The 24,369-nt window shown below is 36.7% G+C and overlaps 1 protein-coding gene across 1 annotated transcript; it reads left to right on the forward strand.

Moving 5' to 3' along the window:
- The first annotated feature begins 23,218 nt into the window (after nucleotides 1–23,218).
- Nucleotides 23,219–24,163, forward strand: PRPS1L1 (phosphoribosyl pyrophosphate synthetase 1 like 1). The gene is given in 3 exon segments (XM_060108341.1): nucleotides 23,219–23,519; nucleotides 23,522–23,594; nucleotides 23,596–24,163. Coding segments are annotated over 3 exon segments (924 nt in total). The 5' UTR covers nucleotides 23,219–23,236.
- The last annotated feature ends 206 nt before the right edge of the window (nucleotides 24,164–24,369 follow it).

Genomic DNA, 24,369 nt, shown 5'->3' on the forward strand with positions numbered 1-24,369 from the left:
CTTATCCTTTAAATAATGGACGGGTTGAATTTAGCCATGCTATCTTTACCAAGAACAGATGTTAGTTGGGGGATAGTATAGTCTAAATCTCAGTCTAAAGACTGTGAATAGAAATGTTTTCTCAATTAGCAAGATGCCTCCCCCTTCCCAGATTGTGAAATGTCACATTTGGTTTCTTCCATCTGAGAGACCCTACAAAGAAATAATCTCTTCTAAGGAGTTACAAGGCACTTTAAATGCAGTTACCTTATTTCTCTAAGAAAGAGCCCAGATTCTAGAACTTTCTTTAGGTTTCATAGTTTGGAAGTATGTGAAATCAGAGAGACAGGGATGCCAATAATTTTTTCAAGCATCCTATTCTTCCCATTCAGCTTTCCAACTGTGCTGCCCCCCTGTACTGCTGACTAAAGGAACTAATTGCCCACCCCTCACTTGATGGCTCTCTGTTGTGTGTCTTCTCACTTAGGCGACATCTCCCCAGGGCTCTGCCACAAATCCTGAGGAAACTAGGAGTTGAGGAGAGAAGATCTAAGCTGAAAGACCAGCTATATGTTATGCCTTGTGATTCATTCAAAGTTGCCTTTCCCTTCTGACTTTTATCCACTGTCGGTGGGCCAAGTCTGTGAACCTCAGCTCCTCTGCCACTCAGGCTGCACTCATTCTCCATCAAGCATACTGCCAGGGAAGTTTAAGCATTAGCTTTTATCACCAGTCTGGGGAGACCAGCCATCACCTCCAACAATTCTAGTCTTTGACTTTCCCATGAAGGACAGGATGTGTTTGATTTCTCCATAGCCTAGCTTAGGCCTCTCTGAGTCACCTGCCACTAATAAAATATGTCTTGAGCCCTCACCACCTGCCATGCCCTGAGTTTTAGCTCAGGTTGGAATAAAAAGATGGAAAAGGCATGTCTCTACACAAAAACACATCAGAGGCTAAGGAGGAATTAAAGGCAGAGGTGGAAAAAAATCCACCTTAAGACTGGACTGTCTAGAGGGTCTGGGAAGAGGGTGGGTGCAGGAGGTGTCTGGAAGATAAACTGGGGCTAGATTACAGAGGATCTTTAATTCCGAGTGAAAATGATGAAATGCAACAAATCTTATTTCTTAAGCAGTGGTATTTCTGTGATTTATGTCAACAGTTTATTTTTGAATCTTAAAAGAAGTTATTTTGGTCACTTTAAATATACCACAAGCACATTTTTAAACTCTTAGATTTTGTTAACACCTGCAGCTTTGTCATTGTACAAAATAAGTCACATTAAATGCTAAGTGGAAAAGCTTAAATTAAGTCTTTCAAGAATAGCCTCATCTGGAAACCAGTGCTTATGGTAAGGTTCTAGAGCACTTCTGCTCTAATACCATGCTAATCATTCTTAACTTTGACTCTGGATAGAGCCTTAAAGACACGTAAAGAAAGGAAGCAAATTTGCTTGCTGGTCAGTCATCAAAATCATTAATGACTGTCTATGAACACATGGCGCTATACTAAGTGCTTTTTCGGAGGCAGTTAGAAACATGATTCTCCCCTTTTTCATACTTATAGCCCTAAAATAAATTTATTTCTAAAAACTCTAATGCCTTAAATCAAAATTCAAATTGATTTTTCACCTATCATCATAAATCTGGTACATGATCTTCACTTTTTCAAGAATCCCCCAGTAACACCACACACATTTTAGTTATTGAGTGCCTACTCTATTATTTACTGAGCACCAACTATGTGCTTGGCCTTTACATATATTACCTAATTTAATCTTTACAACACCTTATGAGATAGACTTTACTACCCTCATTTCAAAACAAGTAACCTGACCCTCGGCAAGGTTAAGTAACAGGGCTTAGTTACAAAGCTAAAAAGGACCCAACACAGTTTTGCCCAATTGCCAAACCTGTGCTCTCTCTCCATTACATGTTACCTGAGCATCAAGTTAAGAAAATACAAAGTATAGAGGACTATAGTAAGGATATATACCAGGCATGGGGGGGGGGGGGGCATAAATGTCGGCGAGTCTAGTTCTGCCTAACGGAGCCAATTAGCAAAGAAATCTTCCCAGGAGAGGCAGAGACCTGGTCCAGATTTAAAGGGTAAGTACTTTACTAGACAGAGGGGTCAACAGGTTCAAAGGCAAATATGAGAGGAAAAAGCATGTTGGTTTCAGAGACCTTTCTCTGATAAGTGAGTTAATAATGTTGGAATACAGAGTGAGCATGGAGGAATGACAGAAGGTGGATTAGGCAGGGAACAAAACACAAAAAGCTTCCTAGAGTTTTGCTTGATATGAAGGTCTTGTTTCCAGAAAATAGAAGTTTCATTTAAGGGAATTCTATGGTTATAACTGAGGTCCTAAGCTGAAGTTGCCAAATGAAAAATGTGGCAGCCAGGCCAAAATGGTATGTTCATTCATCAACCATTTATTAAGTATTATAATCCACCAGAAACTGTGCTTGGCACTGGGGATACAAAAGTGGGTAAGATACTCTCCTATTTGGGATTCTCTACTGTAATTGATATTGAGGTGGACTCCCCATCATCCATCCCAGCACTCCCGCTTGGTGTAATAGCAATGTAACTTTGAGGACTGGCCCCAGTAACTAGGTTGTAAAGACTTTTCAAGTCAAATATAGTAATTCTATCTCCCTCTCAACTGATAGGTTCAGGAAACCAGATTTAAGCCGATCAGAATTTTAAAATGTCCTTGAGATTACTCTTGTCCATAGGTGGACTCATAATCCAATCCAGTCTCTTATAAAGAGACTGATAGATGCATTGATTAATATTCCACTTTATTCCAGAAAGAATTTGAGGCAGCCTGTGAATATGCACACAAAATAGCAGAATAAAGATTAAACAGATGAAGAACTGAGAATAAGGGGAATAAAAGAATAATGGACAGCTACTAAAAGAAACAGATTTGATCCTTAACGTTCCTAGGAGAAAAAGCAAAGAAGAAAACATAAATAGTTATAAGAATTGCCAGTTCCATGAAAGAAAACAGTAACAACAATAATAATAACAGCTTACACTTGTTAAGTACTTACGTTCCAGGCACTGTTCTAAGCACTTACAATATATTAATTCATTTAATCTACAGAACAACTCTATAAAGTGGGTAAAATTTTTATCCCCACCTTTGAAATGAGAGAAAGTGAGGACCATAAAAGTTAAATACATTATCAAAGGCTTAACTCTAATAAGTGACAGAGGTAAGAAAAAGTCAAAAACAAATGGAGAGCTCAGAGGAAGCACTGGTTTTGTTGTTGTTTTTTTTTTTTTTTGCAGTATGCGGGCCTCTCACTGCTGTGGCCTCTCCCGTTGCGCAGCACAGGCTCCAGATGCGCAGGCTCAGCGGCCATGGCTCACGGGCCCAGCCGCTCCGCGGCATGTGGGATCTTCCCGGACCAGGGCACGAACCCGTGTCCCCTGCATCGGCAGGTGGACTCTCAACCACTGCGCCACCAAGGAAGCCCAAAGCACTGTATTTTTAATACATTGTCAGAGAGAAATCTCTCTCATAGGTCCTTATAAAGGTAGATTTTTGAATTATAATAGTTAATATAATAACAATTATTTTGGTGTTGAAATAATGCAGAAAATTCCTTAGCAGACAAATAAGATTTTTAAAAGTATAGGGAAAAGTCCTTGAAGATTAAGATTTAGAAGTAAAATATGGATACTCTGAAAGATCTTTGTATTCCCTCTCAGTAGTAATGATCCTTTTCTCTGCCAGATGAGTAAGGTTTCAAGTTTCAAAAATATAGGCTTAGGCTGATTGCAAAATGAATCTTTCATTGGGGTCTGGAAAACCTACTCTCCTAGCAACTATCTTTCAAAAAAAATGTAATTCTAATTTGCTACTTGAGGTTTCCAGTAGAATAACTGTTTTGAGCAATAGTAATTTCTGTATTCTTTCTTATAATAAATCAAAAGGAAAAAACACCTTTAAAGCCTCAGACATTTTCACAACACAATCATCTTACATGTATTTCCCTTATCATCAACATTTTGGATTGTTTTCCACTTGGACAATGATTCTGATATTAAAATCATGGATAAATCTCTGGTGATTTATTAGCAGGCATGTGGCCCAGACAGACATGGCCTTTTGGTAGTAACCCCTCTCTACACCTGAGTCACTTGGTTCTCCCCAGGCTGTCCTCTTCTCCTTTTCATTAAAAGCCATTATCGAGAAAGGATCTGAGCAACCCGCTTCCACTGAGGCTAAATACAGGTAAGGCTTAATACACATCTACTTTACTTACATTTTAATCCAGCAAAGAAACTGAAGGATCCAGTCACTGAATGTAGGGATTATCTGAAGCTAGGGAGATCCAGCCTCTTAAAGAATACTACAAGCTGAGAGAGGGGAATAAGGAAGCTCCCTTATTTTTGCAAAAGAATTTCAAAGTTACAAAAAAGATAAAGTCAAACTTGCTTTTCAAAACCAGTGCAATTCAATCTCTTATCCACAGATCAGTACAGTTCTATGAACTCTTTGCTTTCAGTTTATGACAAGTATAGACTTTAAGAATGAAAATTTGAGAGAACTAATTTTAGAGCAGTTTGACAGAATTATTTTGTCTATTGCAACATAGTTTTAAAAATTGGATTTGTATTTTTTGTCTTTTTAAGATATTGTTTTTCTAGTAATTCATTTTCATTGTATTTTACAAAAGAATTGGTCTGCAGTGGATTGGATATTAGTTTGAGAATCACTATACTATAATATAAATAATTTTGTATGAATGGTATATTCTGTCATATTTTGTTCTAACACAAACAAATGGTACCAGGTGACAGAGGTTTTAAAATATTTTATGGAAGAAGTCTTTTATCCATTGATTTAACTCTTGTATGTGTGAATTAGGAAAAGATTTCCACTATTTGTGTAAGCAAATGTATATCCAGGAATCAATATCTGAGAAACACTATAATTAAGTAATAAAATACTAGATAGAAGATAAAGCAATTTTCCAGAAGTTTCCAGAGAGTAACCAAGGAAGAGATCTCTAGGTACAGGGGCTGTTACATTTTTAGCAAATGGCTGATAATGGAGGAAAGATGAATAGAATCATAAAAAAGTTAGAAATCATAGAATCCTATTTCTTGTTGATAAATGAGCTCAGAATAAGGAAGAGATTATTGGAACTAAAAAGATGAACTGGTGGGTGAGAACTGCAGTTCCCATTATATACACAGTTTACATGTATGAATATATCCTTCTTGCTATTTTATAATATCCAGAATCACATAATATTAGAGCAAAAAGAAGCTACCACTATCATATAATACAGCTTCGAATTTACATCTAAGTCAACCAAAGACTTAAGAGGTTAAGTGAACATGCCTGAAATTGCCCAATACTTAAAGAAGGAAGATCAGGAAGAATAGAATTCAAGTATTTTGACTCCCATTTCAGTAATTTCATGTGGCACCATGTTGGGAGAGACTTTTAAGTAAGCTACCATATTAATTCCTTAGGAAAAGTCTTCTTCTTGGAACCTAAAGTAGTATATTTCACAAGAATGAAGCTTTGTTTTCCTTATGTAAATCAATGAAAAAATAAGATTTATTTAACAAACTAAATGATTAACCATAATGGTAGGACCAGAGGAATTTTGCCAAGTAGAGACAATGTATCTGGGTGAATGATAAAATTTATAAAAATTAGAGAAATTCAGGGTTAGAATAAACCTTAACTAATCTATATACACTGACTGGAACAATCTAGCCTACCCACAGGAAGAATGGCAATCAATCCAAACCCAAAATTTCTATGTTTTTGGACTTGTAAACTGTGCTGACTTATAAAAACAGACATTACTTCCTTAGTACTTCTATAATCCAGGTACCAAGCTACCACTTTATTTAAATGCCTCATAATAAACACTGTGAAGAAGGTATTATTATTAATCTCATTTTAGAGATGGCATAATTGAAGAGAAGTCAAGTAAGTTGTACATGTAAACATTGCTCATATGAGATCAGACTTCGATATGCTTATATACCCCTCATTCATATCTATTATACCATACTGTGGTCTAGTAAGTCGTCAAGGTGACATCATAGGCAGCCATAGGGCCCTGGAGTCAGACAAGCCTGGGTTCGAATCCAGCCTTTACTGCATACTAACTGTATGACTTTGGGAAAGTTACTTAACCTCCTTGTGCTTGCCATTTCTTTCCTATAAAATGGAAGTGGGGCTATGGTGAAGAATTCTAAGTATTCAGCTTATAGTAAGTACTCAATAAATGCTAGCTACTATTACCAAGGGCCAAGGAGTCAACTCAAGCTAAAGTAGGCCTCTTGGTTATCCTGGGCACAGCAAAATCAACTTACTAACTCTACTATCCCTAATCTCCCTGTCTGTAAGCCCTCTATCTGGCAGGAGGAAGGCAATCCAGCTTCTGTAGTATTTCTCAAAGTCATATATTTCTCCTGCTGAGGTAAACAGGCTCAGACATCTTCCCATGCCAGAACTTGCTTGGAGCTATCAGCCTTCCAGGGGTTATTAGTATAACTTTTTAAACAAAAAAAGGGAAATATTTGAAGATGGTAATGAAACTGTAAAATTGTAAACCAAATCAATAGTCACTATGAGAAACTGAATATCATACTTCTAATAAAGAAATATATTGTTTAAAGCAGTGGTTCTCAAAAGCAGCTGGACATTAGTCTGAAAAGATCTCAGAGTTTGGGTTAAAGTTAGGCTGACACAGAATTACATCAGGATCTCTGGGGATGGAGCTGAGTCATCAGGTTTTCTGGGGGGGTTTAATCTCCCCAGAGGATTCTAATGTGCAACCAAGGTTGAGAATCTCTGATTTAATGCTACCAAGTAAAAAAAATTTCCTAAGGTTGAGTCTGGAAATCTGTATTTTCAGAAAACAACCCAGATAATGCTGATGATTGACCATATTGGGAATCACTGGCTTAGGACACATTAACGTCCCAATAAAATAGCTGAGAGCCTTTATTTATAGTTACAAAGTCTAAAGAAACATTGTGAATGGAGCTTTCAGACAACAAATAGTTGGTAATAGTTTGGATCCCAGATCATAAAATTGGAAACAGATTCTTAAGATCTCATTATTTACTAACCAATAGACAACACAGATTAGTAAATAATGTTTAAGGTTGGATGTTTAAGGTGAAATTTAAATGTCTATTTCCTGCTTTCATTATACCTAAACCATAACCTTTAACACTGAGCCAACATAATTTGTCTTTTACCTACCAGGAATTATTTCCATAGGCAAACTGTATGAAACTCAGCCACTTTAATACAGAAGAGACAGCACAAAAATCACTGCTATGTAGCAACCAAGCAAAAACAGTGCTGATTTATGAAACTTCACAGACTCAGAAATAGAAACAAAGCACTAAATATTCATGAAATCCCATACACTGCCTGCACATAAGTTACATCTCAGTGATTTGTAACTTAGTTATAGGCAAAAAATAATAATCTGAGCACATTCAAACATATGGAACCTTTCAAGTGTTAAGTTTCACTAAATTTTGGTCTTATTTTATTTTGAGTCATAAATAAACTATGAACATGTTGTAAATGGTTGGCCATAATCTAAACCTCCCAAAGAAAAGTAAACAAAGATTTCATCAGAAAAACAAGAGAGCAACTATGGAAAGAAGGATTTAATGAAAATCTTCTCTGATTGCAGTGTTTTTAGAAAGTGGTAGAAGCTCTTTAAAGACACAAAGACACAAGTGAAAGAAGCAAGTAAAGTTCTGTCATTCAACAAAGCAACATCATAAACCTATCATGCAAACAGAATTAAAGTAAGAAAACAATCTGTGTCATGTACTCTTTGAATTAATCATAAATTCAAGACATAATCTGATAGTTAATACAATAATCAAGGAAATCTTAAATTTCAATGAGTTACCTTGCCAATTTTGGTTCCAGTTTCATAATGTAATTATCCCAATTTTATTTAACTATACCAATGACAGATGCAAACTTCAAATACAAATAGTATGCCTATATTCCATGTTTAAAGTGGAAAGATCAAAAGCATACCACTGGTAAAATCTAACAATTCAACCCAAAATCTGTTTATTTATTTCAGATATATTACCTTTTTTAAAGAAATATAATTTAATTAATTGCTAAAAAATTCATTCTTTTAATCCACTTTGCACTCCGTGTTTTTTTCTTCAGTGTGTGATAAACCATAATTAACCCCAAGTAGCTCTGGAACATAGTGCTGTTCTTTAACAACTGTTAACAAACAAACAAAAACTTATTTAATTAGAAAAAATTTACAATCAAGATATACACTTCTGTGTGTGTGTGTGAAGGGAGGCTGTTTGTTTTCAACTGGGCTTAGTTTACCTGTGATACAAATAAATGCTCAAAGATAATGTATCACCTCCACTGAAATGCTTTTGTTCTTAAAAAAGCAAGCAGGATACTGCGATGCATAAATAGTAGTTAAGCATTAGGAATGTGAGGTGACACATCCAGAATAAAACTATAAATAAATAAAACATCGGTCAGACCCACGTGAGCGCAAATTGTTTAGATTCAGAGATTCAAGAAAGCGATGTACAGAGCAGTAAAAAGGATCAAAGGATTTAAAAACAAAACCTATAATAAAAGCCTTGACAAAATGAGATTATTCAGCAAAGGAATTTTTTAATAATGGTTCTCAAGTATGTGAAGAGGATGGTATCAGCTGCTCTCCATCTTTACTGAGGAATGAATAAGTAAGAATAATTCTCAGGAGAGCAGACTTAAGTGAGATATAAGAGAATATCTCAAATCAGTTATATTTTTAAAAAGAGCAAATCATTCAAAGGATCTGTGGGATTTCCTTCCCTGGAGATATGTATAAGTAAGGTATATATTCTTGTTCAAAATGTTTCAGTGATGTCTTGCTGGGAGGAATAGTCTACTATCACTGAAACTCAGGATAGAAAGCTCATGTTTCCCAATTACCATTTATTGCTTTCAAATATTCTAAAAATGGAGACTTACTATATAGTTATAAGAATTAAATATTGAAATATTCAAAAGATTTTACAATCTATAGTTAAAATATGCTTAATCCCTGTTAGATAAACTACGGGAAATGAGAAACCATCCTTTTTAGTTAACCAATAATTTTCTACATGGCCTTATGACTAAACTTTTTTTAAAGAGACCTTACTCTATCCTTATATCTGGAGAAAACTTGCTATCATCAGGATGCATTAAGCTGTCAGTGTCTTCCCAGCTCTCACCTGACAGAGGAGTACTTGGGTAAAGGCTCACTCTAGTTCAAGAAGTCAGATGGAATCAAGCCTCTATGTAACGAACAGGCATACCTTCAGCATGTGACCCGCTCATTACAGCTCTCTCTAATCCCATGGGAGAGAGATGGACACAGCAATAATTTGCTGGCTCTACTACACTGTTATCACCCCTCCAGGAGGAAGATACATGGCAAGTGAAAGAAGAACCTGGAGCAGGTCTCCATGTAGACCAATCCTGCTATCACTTTTCAAAATTTTCAATGCTTGTCTGTATTCTGTACACATAAGTAGCTAACATTTATAAAGTGTATATTTATATGCGATATACATATAATATATAAAGTACTGTTACTGATGGTTCATATTTGTTCTACTTATTTAATCCTCACAATCCTGAAAGGTTGGTACTATTATTGTCATCCTTTTAACAGATGAGGAAACTTTGGCAAATACAAGTTAAGTAAGTTGTCCAAAGCTACTGAGATATTAAGCTATTGAGCCAAGATTTAAACCCAAACAGTCTGGCACCAGAGTCTGTGCGCAAATCCATAACATCAAACATCCATCCCCTCTGTTGTTGGATTAAACATACAGAAAATAAGAAATCAGCTATTTCTCTTCTACTCCTTATACTTGGAAACATCATTAGTCACTGCTTTTCTAGGCACCAAACAGCACAGAACTCTCCAAAGTTAGTGAAAATAAAATATTGCTTTAAATTATTTATACATAATTTTCAAAAAATAAAATAATATCTCATTGTCATAAATTCATTTATCCACTGGCAAAACCTCTTTTCTTATGTCTACAAAAGGAAGGAAGCAGATTGACCTAATAAGCTATTTCTTGTTTTTCACTGTAGTTTATTTGAAAAGAGAGCTCATGAATTGAATTGATAAGAAGTAAATTAACAGATAGGGATATGAAGCAGAATGTATTTACACAAAAAGTAACTGTTGGTGAAGTAAACTGCTAAAGTCAACAACAATCACAAGTAATATTTTTAAGGACAAATTACTAGAAGGTAGTATACAGAATATACATTCATTATATATATTTAGTCTCTCTTATCACTGACCTTAAGTTTATCATAAGTATAAGAATAACCTTGATTTCAAAGGTCCTAGCAGACATGGGAAAACCAGGTTGGAACTGTAAATATAACTACCACGGCGCAAGCACAGTCTAGCTAATTCGAAAAATGAGACCCGTCTCTGAATGTACCACAGTGAGCTATTTCTGACAATTTCTCAGACTACCAGTTTCTGTTTCTGCTAAATAGCCTGCAGACTTGTCCAGTCCAGTCTCTTTATCAGCCACCATGGCACAATCTCTGCTACCACTAGCCTTCCTAACACGGCTTCTCCACAGGGACAAGTGTTCTCTGCCTGTTCCAATTGCTGCTCACTGCCTGCACCATTCTGCCCTCAGGGAGGGAATATGAGCAAAGGCTCACCCTATATTCTGGATACAAGAGCTAAGACTAGCTCTAATTATCTTAGGTTTCAGTTTTATAGACTTCATGGGTCAAGGGTAATGCAAGTTAAGGCCCAGGGCCTGCCCAAGGTGAGGAGTCTCATAGGAGACTTTCTACTCATTAAATTGGGATGCCAAAGCTCTCTATCTTCAGAATAATGGTGAATCAGAAGTAAACCTGCCTCCATGGTCTATAGGAGGGTGGGATGGTTTGTTGGTGAGCACAGCAGACAGCAGAGAAAAACAGTGTAAGAAACAGGGGTGAAAGGGTTGGAAGGTGTGGATTCCTGAGAAGTTGTGACCTTAGGCTACCCTTACATAGTTCTGCAGCCTGGGGTTATATCACCTTGACCATCCAGGGAAACTTAAGGTAGTCGCAGACTAATAGCAACTCCATATAGGAGTCAGAAGCAAATTCTCTCTGGAAGAAAAACTTTCATTCTAGACTTCAAAGAATTTCCTCAAATAAAATTTCATATGTCATAATGGTACATAGCTAAGCTTAAACAAGCACAAAAGAAAAAAGCCAGCATGAGCGAGAAAAATAGACAGCAGATACAGATTCCAGAAACTTCAGACATTGAAATTACCGGATGCATCTTATAAAACAGCTATTATACTGTTTTTTAAAATGGTTTGAAACAAGAACAAGTTTGAAGATACGTTCAGAGAGCAATGAACTCTAAAAACTGCCCCAGTAGATCTTTAAAAGGACTAAACAAAATGTCTTCAAATGAAAAATGCAATAATGAAAATTAAAAACTCTGTAGTTACACACACCTATTAGAATGGGCAAAATCCAGAACACTGACAACACCAAATGCTGGTGAGAATGTAGAGCAACAGGAACTTTCATACATTGCTGGTGGGAATACAAAATGGTACAGCCACTCTGGAAAACGGTTTGGCGATTTTCTTACAAAACTAAATATATTCTTACTATACGATTCAGAAATCACACTCCTTGATATTTACCCAAAGGAGTTGAAAATTTATGCCCACACAAAAACCTCCACACGGATGTTTATAGCAGTCTTATTCATAATTGCCAAAACTTTGAAGCAACCAAGATATCCTTCAGTAGGTGAATAGATACATAAACTCTTAGTACATCCAGACAATGGAATACTATTCAGTGCTAAAAATAAGTGAGCTATCAAGCCATGAAAAGACATGAAGGAAACTTAAATGCATATTACTAAGTGAAAGAAGTCAATCTGAAAAGGCTACATATTGTATGATTCCAAAAATATGACATTCTGGAAAAGGCAAACTATGGAGCCAATAAAAAGATCAGTGGTTGCCAGAGGTGAGGGAGGGGAGGAGAGATGAGTAGGCAGAGCACAGAAGACTTTTATGGTAGTGAAAATGTTCTGTATGATACTATAATGATGGATGTATATCATTATACATTTGTCCAAACCTGTGGAATGTAGAACAGTATGAATGAACCCTAAGGAGAGCCATGAACTTTGGGTAATTATGATGTGTCAAGGTAGGTTCATCCTTGGTAAAAAAAAAAAATGTACCATTCTGGTGAGTGATGTTGATAATAAGGGAGGCTATACATGTGTAGGGCAGGGGGGTACATGGGAAATCTCTGTACCTTCCTCTCAATTTGTTGTAAAGTTGAACTGCTCTAAAAAAAATAGGGGCCTCCCTGGTGGCGCAAGTGGTTGAGAGTCCGCCTGCCGATGCAGGGGATACGGGTTCGTGCCCCGGTCTGGGAGGATCCCATATGCCGCGGAGCGGCTGGGCCCGTGAGCCATGGCCGCTGAGCCTGCGCGTCCGGAGCCTGTGCTCCGCAACGGGGGAGGCCACAACAGTGAGAGGCCCGCATACCACACACACAAAAAAAAAAAACCCTCAATAGGGACTTCCCTGATGGCGCAGTGGTTAAGAATCCGTCTGCCAATGCAGGGGACACGGATTTGATCCCTGGTCTGGGAAGATCCCACATGCTGTGGAGCAACTAAGCCTCTGTGTCACAACTACTGAGCCTGTGCTCTAGAGCCCACGAGCCACATCTACTGAGCCCATGTGCCACAACTACTGAAGCCTGTGTGCCTAGAGCCTATGCTCCACAACAAAGAGAAGCCACCACAATGAGAAGCCTGCACACCGCAATGAAGAGTAGCCCCTGCTCACTATAACTAGAGAATGCTCGTGCGCAGGAACGAAGACCCAATGCAGCCAAAAACCCCCCAAAAAACGAAAAGGCAATGGGGAGTTGTCTCCATTAGTCTTTTTTTTGTGTGTGTGGTATGCGGGCCTCTCACTGTTGTGGCCTCTCCTGTTGCGGAGCACAGGCTCCAGACGCGCAGGCTCAGCGGCCATGGCTCACGGGCCCAGCCGCTCCGCGGCATGTGGGATCTTCCCGGACCGGGGCACGAACCCATGTCCCCTGCACCGGCAGGCGGACTCTCAACCACTGCACCACCAGGGAAGCCCTCTCCATTAGTCTTTAAAACAAAAAAAACAAAAAAAATAAATAAATAACCCTCAATAAACTGGTCTTATAGCATAATAGACACATATGAAAAGAGAACGAGTAAACTGGAAGATAGGTGAGAAGAGAGGCAGAATACAACACACACACACACACACACATTTTTTAAAGGAAACTGAAAGAGAGGTTCTTGGAAAACAGAAGAGATATGTTTTGAGTTTCATCAGAGTTCCAGTAGGAGAGAGAATTAGAGAGAGGCAATATTTGAAGAGACAGTAAAAAAATAATTTCACAACTGATGAAAAACACCCATAGATTCAAGAAACCAAATGAATCTCAAGCAAGTAATTACTTCACAAAATTCCACACCTAGACATATAATAGTGAATCTGCATCAGAAAGAAAGAAAAGAAGAAGGAAAAGGAAGGAAGGAAGGAAGGAAGGAAGGGAGGGAGGAAGGGAGGAAGGGAGGGTGGGGGGGAAGAAAGAGGAAGGAAGAAAGGGGAGGAGAGAGGGAGGAAGGAAAATCTTAAAAAGCATCTAGAGGGGGAAAAATGTATCACCTTTAAAGGAATAACATTAAAGGAGACTGAATTATAAACTCCAAGCCAAAGTTCTTCACCAGCAGTATCTCAAAAATTTGTAAGGATATTTTTCAAGCAGAGGCAAATGATCCCAAATGGAAGGTTTAAGATGCAAAAATAAAAGAGAAGCAAAGAGAATAATACATAGATAGGTATATATAAATGAACATCGATTATAAAAAGCAACAATAATAAAGTGATGGTAGGAGTGAAAAAGGGAAGGAAGGAAAAAAGGAAAATAGGAAGAAAGGAAGGCAAAATCATAGGCAAATATCCCCACACAATGTCAGAAGGGGATAAATGAAGTTAAATGACTTGAAGTCAAGTGGCATAAATTAACATGAAATTAAATGACATTTATAAGCAATGCATCTGATACATAAACATACAGTGAGGTTGAAACTAAAAGATAGGAAAATCAACCAAATGCTATTTAAAAGATAACTAACATAACTATATTAACACCAGACAAAATAGAATTTAAGGCAGAAGGCATTACTAGAAAAAAAAAAGTGTTACTTTAAAATGATATCTCAATTCACCAAAAAGTTACAACCTAAATTTGTAGATAACCAATTAGCCTCAAAATATAGAGAAATAAAAAAGAAAAACTTATAAAGAGAGATAGCTATATACCAATAATCACTGTGGAAATTTTAACATGTTTCTCTCAGTATTTGATTAAATAGATTTTAAAAATCAGTAAAGAGGGCCTCCCTGGTGGCGCAGTGGTTGAGAGTCCGCCTGCCGATGCAGGGGATACGGGTTCGTGCCCCGGTCTGGGAGGATCCCATATGCCGCGGAGCGGCTGGGCCCGTGAGCCATGGCCGCTGAGCCTGCGCGTCCGGAGCCTGCGCGTCCGGAGCCTGTGCTCCGCAACGGGAGAGGCCACAACAGTGAGAGGCCCGCATACCGAAAAAAAAAAAAAAAAAAAAATCAGTAAAGATACAGAAGATATAAATAACATTACAAACAAACCAGATCTAATGTGTGTGTATGTATACTACACTTAACTACTCAAGAGTACATATTCTTCCTAGCACACATGGACTACTTATGAAAAGTGACCACCTAGGACCATAAAAAAAGTTTCAGCAAATTTCAAAGGGCTTAAATCACACAAAGTATGTTTTCTGTCTTCAGTACAATTAAGCTAGAAACTAAAAACAACACCAACAAGATATCTAGATGTTCCCTATATATCTGTTATTTAAGAAATAAACTAAATGGTCCCTGAAACAAAGAAATCGCCATCAAAACTGGAAAACAGTTTTACCTGAATACCAACAGAAATACTATAAAAATATTACATATAAATCTTAAGTTAAAACAGTACTTAGAAGAAAAGTGTATACCTTTGAATATTAATAAATAATAAGCTAAGCATACATCTCAAGAATTTTAAAAAGAACAGCAAAATAAGCACAAAGAAAGGATGAAAGGACATAATTAAAAATAATCTTAAAGTCAACAAAGTTTGAAACAAGCAGCCAGTGAGGGTGCATCAACAGTTTCAACCATTAGTTTTTTTGGAAAAGACTGATAAAATGAATAGCCTTCTGGTGAAACCGATCAAAAAAAAAATAGTTTCAAAAATCTAACACCAGAAATGACGAAGGGAATCATATGAAAGATGCTGCAGATACAAAAAACATAATAAAAGGATATTGTGGGAAGCATTGTCAGTAAAATTTGAAAATTTAGATAAAGTAGGAAATTTTGTAGAAAAATAAAACAACAAAACTGACAAAAAAGATGGAAATCTGAATATAACCAATAATCTATAACCTAAATGTAACTGATAACCATTAGAGAAATCGAATAAGTAGTCAAATATCTTCTGGTCCAGTTCCACTTAATGTCATAATTTCTACAACTTTTCCATAGGACAGAAAAAGATGAAAGGCTCTCCAACTCATACATAGCTAGTACAATCCTGTTTTCTTAACCTAATAAGTACAGACAAAGGATTATGGGCCAAATTCTCTCATAAAGATACATGAAAACATTCTAAATAAAATATTACCTAACTGAATCAAGTAATATATAAAAAGGACAATATATCATGATTAAATTGGGTTGATCCTATGAATGTAAGGTCTGTTTAACATTAGAAAAAAAATCACTGTAATTTACCATATTAAGAGGATAACCAAGAAAAATCATATTATAATCATGAAAGATGCAGAAAAAAAGCACTTGACATAATCCAAGTCCCTTTCTTGATCAAAAAAAAAGAAGAAGAAGAAGAAGAAGAAACTTTCAACAAACTAATAATAGGAAACAACCTTATAGAGTATTTCCTGATAAAATACAACACACAAACATCATACATAATGGTAAAATATTAAAAGTTTTCCCTTTTGAGATTAGAAATAGGGGAAGAATGGCCACTGTCACCATTTCTAATCAACCTGACATTAGAGGTCCTAACCAGCATCACAAGGCAAGAAGGGGGAAAAGTATAAGGAATAGATCAAAGAGCCATATTGTCATTTATTTCCAGATGATATATGGCTTATATAGAAACTTTTAAAATCCACAAATGACTTTTAAGAATGGACACAAAATTTAAGCTATGAACTATATTACTATGTAACAGAAAATACAATTTCCAGTAGATACCATTTAAATCATATAAAAATGAAGTGCCTGGAAAAATGTAAAAATGTATATCTGAGAAAGATTTCTATGGAAAAATTACAGGAACTTATTGTCATTTTAAAGAGTAATTTAAAAGAGAAATAGCATGTTCGTGGATTTGCAAACTTAATATTATAATGTCAATTTTCCCTAATTGATTTACAGATTTAATGTAATTCCAATCAAAATCCCAACAAAATTCTAAAATGTATGTGGGAGTACATGGGAATAAAAATAGCCAAAATACCCTCGAGGAAGAACAATATGTAGTGCATAGGGGTCTACTCATTCTAACATATATTTGAATAGAGAAATTCTTTTGTTTTTACTTATTTTGTTTTGTTTATAAACTGATATACAGACCTTCCTCAACTTACGATGTGGTTACATCCCTATAAACCCACTGTAAGTTGAAAATATCATTAAGTCAAAGATGCATTTAATAACCTAACTTACCAAACATCACAGTTTAGCCTAGCCTACTTTAAATGTGCTCAGAACACTTACATTAGCCTATGGGCAAAATTATTTAACACAAAGCCTCTCATGTAATTTATTGAATATTGTACTGAAAGTGAAAAATTGAACAGCTGTATGGGTAGAAATTTGTTGTAAGTGCATATCTCATGGCTGACAGGGAGCTGCAGCTGCTGCCCCTGCCCAGCATCACGAGAGAGTACTGTACCACATATTGCTAGCCCAGGAAAAGATCAAAATTCGAAGTTCAGTTTCTAATTAATGCATATTGCTTTTGCACCACGGTAAAGGTGAAAAATTGTTAGTTGAACCAGTGTAAGTTGGAGAGAGTCTGTACAATGGTTTCCTCCCAAAAGGCAACATCAAATCAAATCAGCAAGTATTCACTCTGTACAATACTTCATATCATCATGGACAGACAAGTGGTTTTCAGAGTTTGACAAAAAGATCCTTCTCAGTGATGAACACTGTAAGAGACTCAAGGAGGGAGGGGAAATGGTATAATAAATAGGAGAGCCTCTTAGTTTCAATCAATTCTTAGTGTGCTAATAGGTAGAAATTAATTTTTAGATGTTCAAATACCTAATGGATTTTTAAAACTCCCCAAATAACAAGAATTGACATCTTATACATATTTGTCAAAGTATTTCTGTAACATAATACAGGTATTTTAAGTTGAAGGATATATGTGTACTGTTCATAAAGAATTATGTGATATTTGAAAGCAATATTCATATGTAGAAAAGAACATGAAAAGATCTAGAAGCCAAATAAAATATGCAAAATTACAAGGGCTAGTGAAATGAGTAGAAGCAAAATAAATCAACTATTACCTTTTATTTTCCCAAAATAAATAAATGTTAACGATGCATACCAGTGGTTCTCAGAAGTGTGGTCACCAGAATGGCAGGATCAGCATTACCTGGTGTCTTGTAAGAAACATGAAGTCTGAGTTTCCACCCTGGACCTACTGATCAGTAACTCTGGGGATGAGGCTCAGGAATCTATATCTCACACTCCCTACTGGTGATCCTGCTGTCCTTGAATCTTACTATAATTTTTTTTTTTTTTTTTTTTTTTTGGCATGCAGGGATTGAGTCCACGCCCCCTGCAGTGGAGGTGCAGAGTCTTAACCACTGGACTACCAGGGAAGTCCCCTGCTGCCTTTGAAGTTGGAGAATCACTGAACCATTTCAAACCACGCTACACTCAATTTTTTCTTATGTGAATGGACAACTGGGTTTAATGTTTATTACGAAGATTAAATAAATTATCATAATGGAAGAAAAAAAATCCTTAAAATAGGTTTGAATAGCATAAATGGAGCTTGCATTTTGTCAAAATATAATTAACATCAGTATCTTTTTACTAATTTCATGAAACTAATATTCTACATGAGAAGGGAAAGATCCATACCTGCTTTAAAATACTTAAAAATATTTCACATAAATATTAAGGAGATATTTTCTTATTTGCAATTTACTAGTTATGGAACCTCTCCATACATTGCCTCATCTGTCATTACAATTATTTATTATTCAGCACACTTAACCTCATTATTATTCCAAGACTACATACTAAGATTTTTAAGTTCATTAGAAATTTTTTTAAAATTCCAAAGTGTGTTTCAAAAATACCGTCACGAGTCTAACATAATACTCAAAATTAAAGTCGCATTTCTGAGTAACAAAATTTTGTCTTTTTCTCCTATTTGTTTCACTCATATTTATTTACCTAATCACCATCTTCACATCTATTGTAATAAAATGACAGATTTCCAATTAAAAACTCAGTAAACAAACACAGTAGTCAACTTCAATTGTAAACAATCACAAAACAAACTTTAAAGCATTTCTACCAATGTAAAGCTCTGTGGGAAATTGTTTTCTCAAAGTATTGTAGATGATTATTATGAACAAAATAAATGAGGTAAGGTAATGTTACAATAATGATCTGGAACTCTGAGTCAAATGAGGAAGATTAAAGGCACAAAGAAACTCTTCCTAATAAACAAGCAGATAACTGCTGGAAAGAAAAATATGTTCCTTTTGAAATTAACTGCCATACATTCTCAAACTACACAAAGCTGTCATAAAGGACATCTAAATCTGTCCTTGTTTGTAACATGTGTTGTGACAAGATTTGACAGTTTATCAAAGACCTATAATTGTCACCTAAACATCTAGCATTTTGTAAACTGCAAGCGTGTTTAGTGAAAGCATTTATTGTACTTATAATACAACAACGATTTTTCTCCACTTTCTGAAAGAACCAACTGACTTTCTTTTCTCCTTAGTTGATCAAGCTGCATCAGGGCTCTCTTTGAATTATTTATGTTGGAATTGTGAAGGGTAAAAGAATAATCGGTAAAGCAAGAAACTATTCCCAAGGTAATAGATATATTCTGGGTATTGACTCAAAAGACCTTCAAAATACAACAATTCTCACAGATCTGTAGAGATGACATTTAAATATGCTTGCCTTGGGAAGGAGAAAGATAAGGCATTTTCTCTATACCACAATTTTTGTTTCCAGAGTAATTTATTAATAACATCTTAAATAGAGAGAATGTTGTTCAACGGGCATCATTCCTACCTATAACCTTTGTCAGAAACAGTCAATGATAAGATAGATGTCTTTCTCAACCTACAGAGGCTAAAATAAACAGGAGCTAAATCCCCTTACAATAGACCCATGTAACAGAAATATCAGAGTAATAAAGATATTTCCATGACACTACTAATCATTCATTTCTTTCTGGAAATAATTCTTAAAAGCAAAAGAATTTTCCAGTCTCAGCTTTGGAGTTTTGCTCTTTGTTGTAGTTGTTCGACAAAAGAGTAAAATTTTTGTGCAACAATTTCTACATAACCTTTTGATTTTTTCCTTCATTCTGATAAACCTCAAAGAAAAGGCCTAAACATGGTATAGTGAGAAAAGCCCTATTTGGAAATTCAGGGATTCCGTGTTCTAATCCATATTCTGCCTCTAATTAGCTGTTAGATCCCAGGCAACTTGCTTCGTTTCTCTGGGCCTCAGTTCCCTGTCTGTGAATTAGGATGCTAGACTGGGTGGTTGCTAGACCGGGTGGTTTCTAAGGTCATTTCCATCTTTAACATTTTATGATTCTAGACAAATCCCTGAAACTGTGAGGTGTTGCAACAGCCAGAGCGTGGATCAAAAATAGCAGCAACACAAAAATTTCTCCTACTTAACACCTCAAGGAAAACGCAACCAACTATGGGTTTTTAATGTTTACATTAGCATTCAGTCCAATTTAGGTAATAATAAGTCAATTTAAAAACCTGTTTTGTTTTTCTTTAAAAACTGAAAAATGTGTGACACATTTAGAACACTAAGAATCATTTTAATTGAAGCTGCAAGTACTTTTTAGTGTTGCTAAATTAAGACACAGAATTTTCTTTAGAAATCACTGTATGTAGTCTTGGCTGAAGATGAGAATTATATAGTATAGGTGGGTCTGTTGATTTTATAATAGGAAAGAACATGAATGAAGAATTGTGGACTGAAATGAGCCTGCATATACGGTCAACCATGAAGAGTTTGAACTGAAGAGAAAAGCATGTTGATGTCTCCAGGATGTGGTTGGATCAGCAGCAGGACATTTTGATTTAGCCTTTTTGACATAGCTGTTTTTATGTTTTATAATAATAGCACATTTAATATATAAAAACACTGTTTTCTAGCAATGTGTTTCACAGACATTGTCAAATCTTATCCATTTCTGTTGCCTCCACCCATTCCTTACCTCATTCCTGATCTTACCCTATCCATGAACCAAACCTAGTGGGGAAACTCAAAAGTGGGGTGTGAAGATACATTGAACAAATTATTTAGTAATTTCAAAATATTAGAAAATGATGATTTGGTTGTAGGCTAAATAAAAATATCCCAGAACCAAATGTTAAACACACAATTAGTAGGATAAAACTTTATGATCTCTATCTGATGTTTCCACTATTTTTATGACACAGTTTATTGTTGAAATTCCTGGTATCTATGATGTCTTCCACTTCTTAGCCTGTTACTCCAACCCCCAATGCATTTGGAAACTGTGTACTTAAAATTTCCTAAAAAAGACTTATCATATATACTTTGTTAGTCTTTTTTAAATTATAAAAGTAATGAAAGTTCAATACTACATTAATAGATGTCAATAAATTGTGACATATTCATCCCCAACTACAACCAACCTACTCCCCTCTGCAAAGGCAATCAAAATAAAAAGGACTTCCTTAATGATTTGATGCTTTGACTATTACTTAATTTTAAATACATAAATATCATACTATGCGTATTTTTGTGAATGATTTTTTTACATTTAAAAATATCTTGGATCACCTCACACTGGTCAGAATGGCCATCATCAAAAAATCTACAAACAATAAATGCTGGAGAGGGTGTGGAGAAAAGGGAACCCTCTTACACTGTTGGTGGGAATATAGCTTGATACAGCCATTATAGAGAAGAGTATGGAGGTTCCTTAGAAAACTAAAAATAGAACTATCATATGACCCATCAATCCCACTACTGGGCATATACCCAGAGAACCATAATTCAAAAAGAAACATGCACCCCAATGTCCACCACAGCACTATTTACAGTAGCCAGGTCATGGAACCAACCTAAGTGTCCATCAACAGAGGAATGGATAAAGAAGATGTGGTACATATATACAATGGAATATTACTCAGTCATAAAAAGGAATGAAATTGTGTCATTTGCAGAGACGTGGATGGACCCAGAGACTGTCACACAGAGTCAAGTAAGTCAGAAAGAGAAAAACAAACATCGTATATTAACGCATATATGTGAAATCTAGAAAATTGGTATAGATGATCTTATTTGCAAAGCAGAAATAGAGACACAGATGTAGAGGACAAACCTATGGACGCCAAGGGGGAAGGGGGAGGAGGTGGAATGAATTGGGAGATTGGGATTGACATATATACACTACTATGTATAAAATAGGTAACTAATGAGAACCTACTGTACAGCAAAGGGAGGTCTACCCAGTACTCTCTGGTGACCTAAATGGTAAAGAAATCCAAAAAAGAGGGGATATATGTATATGATTCACTTTGCTGTACAGCAGAAATTGACACAGCAGTGTAAAGCAACTATACTCCAATAAATAATAAATAAATAAAATTTTTAAATGAAACAATAAAATATTTTGGAGACACTTCCATATGACTTCTTCCATATGACTACTGTGGTCTCTTTAATGGCTGCCTGTGTACATACAATACATTATCTGATAATTTAGCTATTGACAGACATTTTTGGTTTCCATATTTTGCTTTTATAAGCAATTCTAGAGAGGTTACTATTTGTCATTCATCATCTTATACCCCATAAATGGGGCAACACCTGACACACAGAACACCTCGGGAAATATTGACTAAATGGATTAATACAGCAAAAAACACTGTTATCAATATACTTTGTGAATCTTTTTATTGCATAGATTCCTAGAAGACACATTGAGCCATATGTTATGTACTCAATTTCCCTTGCAAAATCTACACACTTACACTTTCCATTAGACTAGAAGGAGTTATCTATTTTATAATTTTAGCTTACCTGGTGTGTGAAAATGAATGTCAATTTCTTGATTTCTAGAATTTTTTCATACGTTTATTCCTACTTATCTTTTTCTCACTCAGTTGGAAGAACTCTGGGCACGTTTTACACATTTCCTCCAGTCCAGAACTTTCTGTTCAATGTTACGTGTTTTGCCTTGTAGAAATTTTATATTTTTACGCATTCAGATTTAAGCTGCCCTTGGAAACTAATACAAGCACTAATAGGGGAGGAAAAAAAATCTATGAACTGAAAAAAGATTTGGTTTTTTTGTTGTTGTTGTGGTACTTGGGACTCTCACTGATGTGGCCTCTCCTGTTGCGGAGCACAGGTTCCAGACGCGCAGGCTCAGCGGCCGTGGCTCACGGGCCCAGCCGCTCCGCGGCATGTGGGATCTTCACGGACCGGGGCACGAACACGTGTCCCCTACACCGGCAGGCGGACTCTCAACCACTGCGCCACTAGGGAAGCCCAAGATTTGATTCTTTAGTTTAGAAGCGTGAACTGGGTGCCAAGAAGGAATTTTTTTTTTTTTTTTTTTTTGAAGACCCAGAAGGCAGTTTAGAGCGGAGCACATCCGGAAGAGACTGGAACAGCTGAGTAACAACCGGAAGCCGTTAGTTAGGGTCTGCGGTCTCTCGCGCCTGGCTAGGAGCTGGAATAGTCTGTGGTCTGACCTCTGTTCCTTTCTCAGCTGCCGGGGTGATCACCGGATGTAGAGAGCCTAGGGCAGTTGACCAAAATGCCAAATATCAAAATCTTCAGCGGCAGCTCCCGTCAGGACTTATCCCAGAAAACTGCCGACCGACTGGGCCAGGAGCTGGGCAAGGTGTTGACCAAGAAATTCAGCAACCAGGAGACCTGTGTGGAAATAGGCGAGAGTGTGCTAGAAGGGGATGTCCACATAGTGCAGAGTGGTTGTGGCGAAATCAACGACAGTTTAATGGAGCTTTTGATCATGATTAATGCCTGCAAGATTGCTCCAGCCAGCCGAGTTACTGCAGTCATCCCGTGCTTCCCGTATGCCTGCAGGATAAGGAGGATAAGAGCCGAGCCGCAGTCTCCGCCAAGCTTGTTGTAAATACGCTGTCTATAGCAGGTGCATGCTTCTCAAATTCAGGGCTTTTTTGATATCCCAGTAGACAATTTGTATGCAGATCCAGCTGTCCTGAAGTGGATAAACGAGAATATCTCTGAGTGGAGGAACTGCACGATTGTCTCTCCAGATGCTGGTGGAGCTAAGAGAGTGACCTCCGTTGCAGAAAGATTGAATGTGGACTTTGCCTTGATTTACAAAGAACCGAAGAAGGCCAATGAAGTGGACCGAATGGTACTAGTGGGATATGTGAAGGATCGTGTGGCTATCCTTGTGGATGACATGGCTGACACTTGTGGTACAATCTGCCATGCAGCTGACAAACTTTTCTCAGCTGGAGCCACCAGAGTTTATGCGATCCTGACTCACGGAATCTTTTCTGGCCCGGCCATTACTCACATCAACAGTGCAGGCTTTGAAGCAGTAGTAGTCACCAATACCATACCTTAGGAGGATAAGGTGAAGCATTGCTCCAAAATACAGGTGATCGACATCTCCATGATCCTTGCAGAAGCCATCTGAATTCACAATGGGGAATCTGTCTCCTACCTGTTCAGCCATGTCCCATTGTGATAGAATAACATTGGGGTTGTTGTATTTTTAAATAAAATAAGATAAAATAAAAATATACCCTGACCGTTGGTTTCCCTTGGTGTTTGATGAAAAGTTCGGCAGTAGACCCTGTTTGTTCCAGTGTGGCTTTCTACATCCCACATCATGTATATTAGATGCTTATTTTAGATTGGAGAAAGACAGATTGAGAATAATTGCTGGAATAT

The sequence above is a fragment of the Mesoplodon densirostris genome, chromosome 9 (assembly GCF_025265405.1).
Source record: "Mesoplodon densirostris isolate mMesDen1 chromosome 9, mMesDen1 primary haplotype, whole genome shotgun sequence".
Taxonomy (NCBI): Eukaryota; Metazoa; Chordata; class Mammalia; order Artiodactyla; family Ziphiidae; genus Mesoplodon; species Mesoplodon densirostris.